This window comes from Cynara cardunculus (genome assembly GCF_001531365.2).
Source record: "Cynara cardunculus var. scolymus isolate 2C chromosome LG 15, CcrdV1, whole genome shotgun sequence".
Taxonomy (NCBI): Eukaryota; Viridiplantae; Streptophyta; class Magnoliopsida; order Asterales; family Asteraceae; genus Cynara; species Cynara cardunculus.
Genome location: NC_037542.1, coordinates 144043 through 157520, shown reverse-complemented (window position 1 = coordinate 157520; position 13478 = coordinate 144043). Strand labels below are relative to the sequence as shown.

At 31.1% G+C, this 13478-nt stretch overlaps 1 protein-coding gene across 1 annotated transcript; it reads left to right on the top strand.

Annotated features, from left to right (window-relative positions):
• Window positions 1–11488: 11488 nt before the first annotated feature.
• On the top strand, window positions 11489–12564 carry LOC112528244 (uncharacterized protein At1g05835-like). The gene is made up of 2 exons (XM_025139224.1): window positions 11489–11619; window positions 12085–12564. The coding sequence occupies exons 1-2, from the start codon at window positions 11553–11555 to the stop codon at window positions 12405–12407; spliced, it is 390 nt and encodes a 129-aa protein (XP_024994992.1). The 5' UTR covers window positions 11489–11552; the 3' UTR covers window positions 12408–12564.
• The last annotated feature ends 914 nt before the right edge of the window (window positions 12565–13478 follow it).

Genomic DNA, 13478 nt, shown 5'->3' with positions numbered 1-13478 from the left:
AATAATCTAAACTACTATTACCCGATTAACAATACAAAAGCTTAGAGAAAAAAGCCCCAAACTAGCAACACCCAATTAGCAAGTATGCTACCTGAAGTCCAACCAGCAATAGCTTTTCATCAATCAAGTAATCAACAATAATACCCAATTAGCATTCAAGTCAAGATCAATCAAACACCTAAAATTTAATGGAATACTTGGACTATGTCATTCTCTATATGTACACATATACATATATGAATGGATCTATAAGAAAAACTTGATGTATATATGAATGAAAAAGAAGCTTGTAGTATGGCAAAGCAAGCATAGAAGATATATATATATATATATTTGTACATTTCACATGCTGCACAAGAGGCTATAGAAGATATATATATATATATATATATATTCATTTCAGTGCCGTGGAGGAGGTGATGTTCGTGGTGGATCTGGACCTACATATGCTGGTGGACCTACATATGCTGGACCTACATATGGAGCTGTACCAGCCTGTGGTCACACTGCAGCCTATGCCACATGGGAAACCAGCTGAAGTGCTTCATGCAGAGTCGCAATGATGCCATGGACTACACCCATGGCTGTCAAAGCATGGATTTGCTCTTAACTTAAGCACAATACAGTACATAAGGAANCTTCATGCAGAGTCGCAATGATGCCATGGACTACACCCATGGCTGTCAAAGCATGGATTTGCTCTTAACTTAAGCACAATACAGTACATAAGGAAAAAGAAAAAGAAAAAATACACAGGAACAAGAAAAAAGAAAGAAAGGTATTTGTCTTTTTTAAACCAAGAACAAGAAAAAAGAAGAAATGTACTCGTCTTTTTTAAATCTAAACTACATCGTTCAAAGAAATAAAGCTTTTGCACACACTCTTTTTCTTGTAATCTTTTTCTTGGGTTATCAAAAGAAAAAGGAAAATAACACATACCAATCCATATTGAAACAGGACCCAGGCAGTTCTTCAAATATTGATTTTTTAAATCTGAAATCAGGGTCTTTCAAAGTAATCTCTTTTGTTTTTCTATCACATAAATATTCGACCAGTTCATCCAGCAGGACCCAGAAGGTATAATCATGAAACTAAGGAAAAATGCAATAAAATAACAAGACTTCAAATTGTAGCTAATCATAAAAAGGAAGGATCGGTTGATTCCTTCCRCTTGCTGTAAACACAAAAGAACTAAATACCATGAAAGGAAAAACCCATATGGAATTTCCAAAGAGGCTATAGAAAATAAATCATATGTTCTTCTTCAATGGTAAACCCATTAGAACAAAATCAACCCATTTGCAGAAAATAAAGTAGASAATGACAAAAACAAAATCAACCCATTTGCAACAATAGAGAAGAAAACCGAATACCTAGAAAGTCGGTTGGTTTGAAGCTTCACGAAATCAACAGAGAAGCATATACGAAGATCCCCTCTTCTCTTCTTTGCACTTCTTTTCTTTGCATATTTATGAAATCAAAAGAAGAGAAGAAATCAAGAAATCGATTAGGATAGATATCAATAGAAGAAAGAAGAAATCTCTTGGAAATCGATTACTATACCTGAAGAAAACTTGAAGAAATCGATTAGGATGTCGCACCGGTTTCGTATGAAGAAGATTATCGATTTAGGGTTTTAGACGTATGAAGAAGAGTATCGATTAGGGTTTTAGACGTATGAAGAAGAGTATCGTATGAAGAAGAGTATCACTTAGGGTTTTAGACGTATGAAGAAGAGTATCGAATGGGAGGGGTAGAGAAGGAATAGAGCCTCTTACCATGGTAAGATTGATTTTTGTTGCTGACTGTGGTAAGAGGACGGTCAGCAATGGTTTTTTTTTTTTTAGTAAACACTTTTACCTCTTACCCGGGTAAGCATCTCTTAATGGGTAAGAGCCGGGTAAGAGGCGGTAAGAGGTTAGTAAACGGGGCCTTAGACTTACTCTCTCAACCCTTACTCACGTCCAATCAAGGGGTTTTAGCCCATCATCGCTGGAAAAAGTAAAGTAATGAACGCAAATAGCATAAAAGTAAAGTGCAAGAAAAGTGAACTTGCGAGAAACATAAAGGGCATGAAATGTGTGAAGCACTTTGGGATGCAAAGGTGGTTGGAAAATGTAAAGGTGCTGGAATGTAAACTTGCAAGAATCACAGGTGAGCGGAAAATGTGTAAAGTGCTAGAAAATGTGTAAAGTGTTGGAAAATGTAACATGTTATGGGACAATATGAATATTGTTGTAGCAACTGAGAAATTCGAAAGATTACTTGGAATAAAACTAAAGTAACTTGGATGAGTCTCCACAAGCTAAAAGCTTGTTTCTACCTTGCAAACTTAACAAACTACTAAGCTTCTAATATTTATACTAAACTAAAGCTCTTATGGAATCAAATAACGCCATTGTCCATTGAGTAGTAATCATCCAATGTCAACTTTAAGTACAAAGAGTAGAAAAACATCTAAAACATTAGGTTAAATCGCCAAAAATATGACAAAAGGTAACAAGAAATGTCACGAGCCAACTTCCATTATTCTGATCAACCAAAAAGATATCTTTTTTCAATAAACACTTGGAATCTAACCAGACTCTTTACGAAATCTATTACCACATGCTGTAGAGTTCTGCAACAAGTCCACAATTAGCATAAGTTTTTCATTTTGCAGGAAAACAAGACCAAACTCACCAACTATGCTTCAGACTCAATAAAGATAATAAAATGACTCAATTTGTGATTGTGATTAATAAAATACTATAAACTAGAATCCTAAAAATACACTAAAAGTGGGTACGAATATACACTTATCAAAGTCTTTGTAGTGGCTCAATATTACCTAATTTGGTTACCATCTTATCCCCAAACCCCACCTTTAGCTTTAAGTTGGATATATTGCATTTGTTTAATTTGGTTTGGTTATTATCAAGGGTGTTTCAATCTTTTTGAAGGCCCTGTTACACTAGTACCAAAAATATAGGTCGACGGGACCATTAATAAATAAAACAAAATATAAAAGTTCATACCATATAATATATTTAGAGTATTACAAATTAAAATAACAAATACATTTTAAAATGAAAAAAACATATGAAATTCACTTAAAGAAAAAAAAAACATCTTTCAAAAGCCAAAATCGGAAATCTCCAAATCGGCTAAAAGAGTATAAGTCGAAAACATTATAGTTGGGTTAAACAATATAACTGTGCTAAAGGTTAAAACACAGGCTAAAGGCTAAAACACGTATAATTGAGCCTCAAATTTTTTGGAAGCCTTGTTTCATATATCACAATGCAACATCCTTCGATACAGTCGTGATTTTTTTTTTCTTACCATGTCAGTAACCTCTAATAAACTAGAGCATTGATGTGACAAGTATTGTGCTTCTATATTTTCTGTTAGTCATATTTATTTTGTCATTTGGTGTTGCTAGATAGAATGTTTGCTTTAAGGAACTTGGCTTTCATCCCTTACATGTCATTATTCCTTCATTTTTAATGAAGAATATTTGCATTGATTTTTTATTTTTGGTTTACAATAATATTTTGCATCCATTTGCATCACACTTAGGGGTGAGCGTCGAAACCAGGTACCTGCCTTTGGAACCGGAACTGCTTTGGAACTACTGTTCCAGTTCCTAAAATATGGAACTGGTCAGGATTGGTTGTGGTTCTCAATTTTTTGGAACCGTTAATCGCTGTGTACCCGCGTTCTCGGATCGGGTACGCACCCAGAATCGGAACCGACGGGTACCTGCTATTTTTTTAATAAAAAAATTATTTTATATGTTTATTATATTTAATAAACTAAAATTGAAATTATTAATTTTACCTTTTAGGGTTACACTTACGGCCAGTTCCTTAAGACTTGAGTAAGTTCTCTCTGCCTCTTAGCCTCTTACTGTTCCACACAATCGCCTCCACAATCAACTAACGTTCTCCAAATCCCAATCGCTTGTAATTTACTTAGTATGTAATCTACTGCTGCTGTTTCTAATTTGCTTGTAATTTAGTGTTATTTTTTTTAAATTTTCCAAATGTCAGGTTTAATAATGGAACATCACGTAGAAGTTGTTTATAAGAGGATCTTTTTGGTGAAATATGTGTTGTTTTGCTGAAATAAGATGTTTTGCTACTGTTATGTGTTGATGTGAAGTGCTTTGGAAGCCGTTTTGCTGTTGTCAAGAGTTTCTGTCAAATTATTTATGTAACTATTTAGTTTTTAGTTTTTATCGGATTAGTTTTCATCATTTGTATTATTTATTTCTTTATGTTGGTACTTTGTAATACACTTATAATTACTTTATGATAGTATGAAATGATAAAATTTTAAAAAATTCAGACATCAGGTACCCGGTATCGAAACCAGTTCCAAGCGATTCCGGGACCAATTCCCAAATATAAAGAACCGATGTAACCTTTTCCGGTTCCTTCATTCCAGGAACCGCCAGTTCCGGGACCGGTTCCATGAATTTTAATCAGGTATCCGCCTTTGCTTACCCCTAATCACACGAGCATACAACTTGTATATGTTCATGCATATACTCATCCTATCATGTGGCTTGAACAATTGGTGTCATATTCAAGAGGCGGATCTGAAAAATATTTCAAGTGTTGACACCGTAGCACACAACGAAACAAAACAGTGGCACTATTAAAAGAAGGTAAAAAGTTGTACTATTCCCGAACAACTTTATGGTGGTACAAAACCCTATTGAGGGCTTACAAATTCGGCCATGTAATTTAAAATCATCTGGCAAGTATTAATCAGCATTCTGAACTTAGCGCAAAAACATAAACTCATATGTTCTTCATTCCATTAATGTATAATGTTTGCTCCAAAATGACACTTAACGCTCAAAATGTAATGATAAGCATACTTCATCAAACATCAATGATTGAATCGAATGACAATGGCAATGACAAGCCAGCTTAGAAAGCGTAGTATCCTAACTATAGGTGATGATACGTCTAAGCCATACCCTACATGATTTATAATTGTATTGGCCTCTTTTAACTTGTATCTGTATACAAATATACAGCTGTCATAAAATACAATCAATGATTAAATAACATTACATCGACATACAAGTTGAGAAAGCATTGTATCATAACTATTGACGGTGATACATTTGAGCCGACCCCTACACGATTCAAAATGTGTCAACTTCTTGTTAGGTTTTATCTTAGCAATAAATACTTCATTTGAAAATAAATGTGATCATTTTAATATTAAATACTTTTAAATATAAAATAAGGTTCAAACGAGAACGATAATTACTTAAAAATAAGAAAAATGTTGTTAATGTACAAACTCACATGTGATTTTAAATCAAATGGAAGCGGGCAACTTTTGAGGCCACTTAAGTCGCAGGACAAAAGTCGCTCAGATCATGTATGATTTGTTAACTGAATTATATATGATTTTGTATATTAATGACATTTTTTTTAAATAGTTAACGTTCTCATTTGAACTTAATATTGATAATAAGCTTTAACTTACAACTTGAAGGGTACTCGCACAATGCTGCGAGATATATATTGATTTTAATGTTTCATTTTATTCATTTTCTTTGTCGATATAATACGGTTTTACGTGGTTTTAGAAAATGATAATATTTTTATATTTGAATGAAATATATATTTGAAAAAAAAAAATCGATATTAGTATTAAATTAACTATTTAAAAGTTCTCGTTTTCTATGTAATTTTTTAATTCAATTCTTTATTATAATTTAATTTAGATTTAATAAGAAAATAATTTATTTTTGTTTAATAATATAATTTGTACAAGGATGATAATCAAGTACTCTGTTAAAACTCAATGATTATCCTAATTATATTTTAGTTTTTTATATTTAAAATGCGATATTTATCATGTATTTGATTATTTTTATCTACAGTTAGTTACACAAACTCAAATATAAAGTTTTAATAAGTTGTATTTACACACAATTTACTTGTAATATTGAATTTTAAGTAATATGCATCAATAAACAATATTTCATGCATAAAAAGTTGTTTTTAAGAGTTTTTGTCAAATGTTTCATAATATTGGATAGATAAATTAAATTATAATAAGAAATTGAATTAAAAAAAATAATACAAAAAACGAGAATTTTTAAATAGTTAATCTGATACTAATATTGATATATTTTTTCAAAGTCTTATGATATCTTCAAATTTATATTTTATCCAAAAATAAAAGCATTATTGTTTTTAAAACCATGTAAAACCATATTATATCGACAGAGATAAAGAATAAAACAAAATATTAAAATTGAAACGCATCTCGTTCCATTGTGCAGGCATCCTTCTATTATTATATTATACTTTGTACTGTATTATAATAGAAGGGTACTCACGCAATGCAGCGAGATATATTTCGATTTTAATGTTTCGTTTTATTTCGTCTCTGTAGATGCTATAATACGGTTTTTATGTGGTTTTGAGAAAATGATAATGTTTTTATTTTTGAATAAAACATAAATAGATATCATTAAAATTTCAAAAATAAATATATCAATATTAGTATCAAAATAACTATTTAAAAGTTCTTGTTTTTTGTGTAATTTATTCAATTTAATTTTTTATTATAATTTAATTTAGATTTAGCAACGAAGTAATTTATTTTTAATTTAATTATATAATTTTTAAGAATAATAATTAAGTATTCTGCTAAAACTTAATGATTATCCTAAATATATTTTAGATTTTTTATATTTAAAATGAAATATTTATCTTATATTTGAATATGTTTATCTGCAGTTTGTTACATGAATTCAAAAATGGCGTTTTAATAAGTTGTACTTATACACAGTTTATTTATAATCTTGAATTTTAAGTAATATACATCAATAAATAGTACTTTATTCATAAAAAATAGTTTTTAAGAGTTTTTGTTCAAATAAATTTATAATATAATATAGATATTTCATTTTTTCCATTAATTATAAGACTTTTTAGGTATTTAATTACTAAATGAATAATTTGATCCGAGTAATATGATTAAAAATCTTCTAAATTTTTTATCCTTAAACTTAAAAACCATTGCTGCCTTTTAAATCGAAACTATACAAAATAATATCGAAAATGAAGGCAAATAAATTAAATCAAAAAATAAAAACTTTTATTTTATTTATTTTGATATTCATACTCTCATACATTTTCTTTTGTTTAATATAAAAAGAATAATAATCAATTAACTAAATAACTTTTTTTGATTAACCAAGATATCCAACCCGGTACGCGAGCCGACTAAACCCAGGGCGACCACCTGCTTTGTAAATAGTCCGCAGTCACTGTATTTAAACCTCCATGGCAACAAAGAAATTTGTATTCCTTTTTGGATTTGAACTTGAGACCTCCTGTTACTTTTAACTTTTGGAATCAAGCTCAAAGCAATCAGACAACACCCTTGTGATTAATTAACTAAATAATTGTTATGATTAAATTGGATAATTTAATAGGACACTTTTTTGAAAATCCTAATAATTTTTCTAGGAATTTTTGATGGAACGTTATTTAATTTTTAAAAACCCGTTGAAAAATCATTAGAATTTCCGATGAATCGATTATCTGATTCACCATCTTCACCACCTCCGTACAACATCATCTACCTTTATTTACCTTCTCACGTCTATATATATCATTATTAGGGGTGCTTAAAAACCCGACCAACCCAATCAATCCGATCCAAACCAATCCAACTCAACCTAACGTGAAATAATTCAACCCGATGTCTAATCGAGTCGTAAGATCTTCAAACTGTAGGTATTCAGTTGATATTGGGTTAACTTTTATTTGAAATCAACCCAACCCGAAGAACCCAATAACTTTTTATTTCTTGAATTTAATATAATTGTCAAGTCTCTATTAATATGTATATTATAAAATTACACCATCACGTGCCCTCTTTATGTACATATATTTCCAATCTCTTCTCCATCTCTATATAACTCATTCGTATACATGTTCAGTAAATTTAAACATATATATGCAAATTAAGAAAACTAATTGAATGTGATACGCATAAGATTTTAAGTATGAATAAGTTGTACCAAAAGATTGATAACGAAAAAAATGAGTAAAAAAATAACATATTCAAGGTTAGAAGAATATTTCAATGTACTAAACTATCAACCCCACTAACCCTATCAATCCGTACGGTTTGGGTTGGATTGCACTCTGGTTTGGGTTGGGTTGAGTTGAGATTTTTTAAACCACAAACATTAAGTTCGATTGTTCAAATGCCTTCAACCCGATCAACCAATCCATAAGCACCCCTAATCACTAGGACTGAAATTTTATCATATTCATGCATGTAAAGATTACTAGGCCAAGATGATTCGAGGTGAATGTGAATAAGGTGGATGAAGGGTTGATCTTCCTTACAACCATACCATTGAAGTTCCATTTATTTACAAAAAAGCCATAACATTTTCATGAGCAACCATATTTAAAAAAACTCATTCAAAGGCTTAGGAAGTGTTTTAATCTTTCTCACTGAACCTAATTATTCTCACACAATTCCAACTCTCTCTCTATAGAGAAAAAGAGAGAGAGAGAGATTGGATCATGTGAGATCCCATAGTTTTTATCGAGACTTGTATGGCCACCTTATAGGCCCTGGATGTGTTGATCTTGTCGAACCTTCACAACAGGCCCGTCCTTCAGCCCGTTAAATATGGGATTTAGAACAGGACCCCCAAAATGTTGGGGCCCAATTTTCACAGGCCCACCTATTGTAAATCTGTAATGTACGCTACCTAGTCTAACATCGGCCGAGTAAGTAGCAGCGATGAACGGGAGAAATCGATTGAACGAGAGCGATTGAGCGAACCAGACGCCTCGATCTCCTATCTTCTCTCTATCTTGTCGATTGAATTATCCAAAGATGGATAATGATTCGGTTTCAGATTTGCAACGGCAACAAAAACAACGGTAAGATTTTAGATGATTTTTGTATAAGTATTTGTCGATTACTCGATACTCATTACTCATATTGCTATTCTCCTATTCTCAATCTTATAATCTCAAGATTGGTTTGGTCGATTACTCGAATACTCGATTGCTTATTTCTAATTTCATCTGTGTTGGTCACTTGGTTGGTCGATTACTCAATTTTAACCTAATTGACTAATTCCTAAATATTAAAGGTGAGATAAAGTATACAAGATTCTCTAAATTAAGGAATTCCTACAAGATTTTAAATTTTTAATGAAACTTATTTAGTTATTTTTAGTGTGAATTTGTGATATGTTGAAAAGTTTTGGCAAACCGCACAAAGAATGCCAAAAACAGGATATGTTCTTCTTGTTGGTTGCTTGTTGCTGCATTAGACATCCTGCTTTATTCTTTTCTAGTTTACAATTTTGTTCTTCTTGCTGGTTGCCTGACTGTTTTTTGGTTTACAGATTTACTACTTTATTCTTTTCTGGTTTATATGTTTTACTGTTTTGTTTTTTTTAAGTTGATTATGAAGAGCTTATTGAAGATTTTGTTTCCAAGAATGTGAAAAGAATGATTTTATTCAAGTGAAGTTTACATGTTAGACATTACTTTGTCTTTTGGCTGCTTTTATTTGTAACATTTTCAATATATTTGTTTTTTCGGCCAATCTACTTATATTTTTTATAATAGTGTAACAGGGCCTCCAAAAAGATTGGGACGGCCCTGCTTCACAATGGATCACTAAATCGAACCTTCTTCTAGAAAATGCAACAAACTTTCATAGAAAAACACACCAAACGATGTTCACAAGAAGCACATACCGAACCTTCACAATGGTCTCCTGGTTTCATAAAAAAGGGTTGATACAGACACACACAAACACACACAGAGACCAATTATGCTCGTATAATACACAAGACAACATCATATAGTTATTTAGAGTTGTTCAAACACCCTGTACTGAAAAAAAAAATCTTTTATCCCACGTTGACAAATTCTTGCATCGTACATTCGGAATTAGTGTGGATCCATCTACGAGTACATCGCGGGTTCTTCTGCTCATCAATTAATACCAGAAATGCAAAAAGAAATCCTTAAAATACTAAACCTACAAAAAGGGTAATATTACAAGGACTATTTTTGTAACTACACCCAAAAGGAGTTCACCATCACCACTACTTTAAAAAAGTAGCAACCACCAATCCCATATTTTCTTAAGCTCCCCGGAAGTCATAAAAGGAAGATAGAAAAGTTGTAATCAACATTTCACTACAATTTGGCTTTCCTTAAATATGTTACTTTATTTAGGCATGGAAATGGAACGGGGATGGGGCGGTTTTTGTAATTCCTGGTCCCGGCCCCGGCCCCGGTTTGTAATAACGTCCTTCCGCTCCGGCCCCGGTCCCTGGCGGGTACGGGGATTATCATCCCGTCCCCGGTCAAATTCTAGCAATCCCCGGTCAAAACCCGGTAAAACCCCGGTCAAACCCTATAAAAAGTATCCCTTAGTTTGATTCTACCGAGGATTCCCGGCCCCGGCCACGGGACCCGTTTTATTGGGAAATCCCCGTCCCCGTTCGGGTCGGATGAACCGGGTACCGGGTTCCCACCGGGTTGGGACAAATCACCATCCCTAACTTTATTTGTCTCAAAATTATTTTTTATTTTTTATTTTTTATTTTAATTTATCTTAAAATAAATGTCTAATTTTGATAAGTCTTTATTCTTTAATTCATCAATTAAATATAAAATGGAGATATTTATTATTTCTTTATGTAATTAATTACAAAGTTATAACAGATACATATTTATAAAACTAGTTGACTTTTTCGTTATCTAACATTTATTTTCAAACAATATATATGTATGTATAGAACACGTTTTAAATGCAACTCATTACATTTGTACAATCAATACAACCTAATCAATTGAAATATTTATAGCAATGATGAAAGTTCATTTATTACTATTTGAATATTATTTATGGAATATGATTAGAGTTCATTAATTATAATCAATACTTTATATTAGAAAACAATGTAAACTTTTATAAAATTACATGTATATCAAATTAAATGGACGGTTGAGATTGAGTTGTAGTGATTGTACAAATGTAAAGGCTTGTATAATAACTCACCTCTGTGTGTGTTTGTGTGTGTATGTGTATATATATATATATATATATATATATATGAGGTTTACTTTACAAACCACGTTATTTGTACAAACCTCATTCAACCAATTATAATTTTTTATTTTGTTCATTTTTTTGTAATTATAAGAGATTGATTAATCATTTTTATTGTGGAGGGTGTTAATCATGGATATTATCATCTTCATTATTTTAATTTTAAAGAAATACATGAAACAATTTCATTAAAATTTAATTAAGTATTATATGAAACAACTTCATAACCATATATGAAACAATTTTATCAAAAAAAATATTATACGAAACAATTTCATAACCATATATATATTGATGTGTTTTGGTTATTATTTATTGAAGTTGTATAAATAATAAAGTGGGGGAAACTAGCATTGAGGGTGTTATAAATATGGGAGAGAGGCAATCAAGACTCACAACTAGAGAGAGAAAGCTCCAAATTCATGGCAACAATGGCTTCTTGCAATTCTTCCCTTCTTGCAATTCTTCTCTTCAACCTTCTCTTCCAAGGTCTCATCCTTTACTTTCTTTTAAATATTCAACCAGGGTTTTTTAATCGTTAACTGTTTAAATCTGTATATTATTTAATTATTCATTTTGATTTGACTCGTTCAATCAGTTGTTGTGTTCATCTATTATGAAAACATATCCGTTTTATATCGGTCAACTGATAACTTAGGTTTTCAAGGAATGTTGTGAAACACACTACTTGTGACGGGTTTCTTAAAGGAAAATCCTTCTTGAATACACCGTCAAGTTTTCACAACAGATAATTTCCTCACAAATTACAGTTAATCTCCTTGTTTTTTGTGTGCAAAACTGCAACTTTCTATATTGTGCTAACCCAATATGTCTCGTGATATAAACCAAAGAATTTAGATCAAGTAATGTTTTATGCGTGTCTCCCATTTGATTTGGTATGTGTAAACATCAATGTAATGTACCGTGTCTAACCATTCGTCTTTTTTTAGTTAGGTTTTTGTCAGTGTGAACTAAAAGATATAACGATCGGGACAGAAAGGACGCCTGCACAAATAGAAGGTAAACAAGAATGGAACGTGAGTTTCATAAATACATGCAAATGCCCTCAGCAAGCCCTTACAGTCTCTTGCGACGGTTTTCAATCTGTCGAGAAAGTTAATCCAGATATCTTTGCACGTGTCGGGAATAATTGCACCGTTAATGGAGGCCGTCCGATTGCACCTTTCGCGACGGTCCAGTTTCTTTACGCTTGGGACCCTCCTTTTATTTTCGTGCCAATTTCTTCTCATGTCGATTGTGGAGGGGCTTTTAAGTAATTTTACAAAATGATTGGTTTATTTTTGCATTAAAAAAAGTAGTTTGTGGTTGCATTTATTGTAATATATTTTGTTAATCGACTCTTTATAAAAAAAAAAAAAAAAACCACGTAAAGACCTTTTACTTATTTTACTAAAGAAATCATTTTATGTAGTCTATTCATGGTTGTTCATTATAACAAAAGTAGTGTTTGACATCGTGCGTTGAACGATGACAATAATTTTCTTTAAAATTATTTAAGTTAGCTAAATGAGTCAATGATCACGTTTATATATATTAAATTCTTTATATATATTAAATTCTTTATATATATATATAATCTTAGATATTAATCCTTTATTATATCAAACTTTGTAATTGGTTCAAAATCATTAAAAAAAATATGTGAAAATATTGATTATAATCATGAGGTGTATTATGACAATTGTTTTGTCATAATACATATCAATTTATCTCCTACAAATGTTCTCATAAAATATTTAATTCGTCAAACAAACATTGTGTTGTTACCTACTTTGATATAATTGTTGAATATTTTTACAATTTGCTCATATTAGTCATAATATACTCATTTGCATCATTGACCAAACCCCTCCTTGAAACCCCTCTTTTCCTACATACAATTGCACAAAGTGGAACAATAGTATTATGAACATTCCAGATACATAGGAGTCTGCTTGATTTGCTATTTTTCATTTGACTTGTTCGAGTTTTTTAGATTTGTTTTAGACAATTCATAGTTTGATTACTCTATAGAAAAATCCTAAAAGAAGAGGTCTTAATAAAATTATGTAAAATAATATATATATATATATATGTATTATATTGATTCTAGTGCTAATTATATATAGAGTTTGATTTTAGCTTAAATAAGAAATTGATTATATATATATATATAGATATATATATATATATATATATATATAGGTTGGTTATTATACAACCCTTGGCATTTGTGCAACCAATAGAACCCAATCTCAACCGTCCATTTCATTTGATTAATATGTGATTTCATAGAAGTTTTGATTGTTTCTTAATATAAAGTATTGATCATAATTAATGAACCATGT

What these genes read in the sequence shown, in the direction of transcription:
- LOC112528244 (XM_025139224.1), top strand. Translation starts at nt 11,553, where the DNA reads ATGGCAACAATGGCTTCTTGCAATTCTTCCCTTCTTGCAATTCTTCTC. An exon ending in CTTCAACCTTCTCTTCCAAG is followed by an intron (nt 11,620 to 12,084) that starts GTCTCATCCTTT and finishes TTTTTTAGTTAG; the next exon opens with GTTTTTGTCAGTGTGAACTA.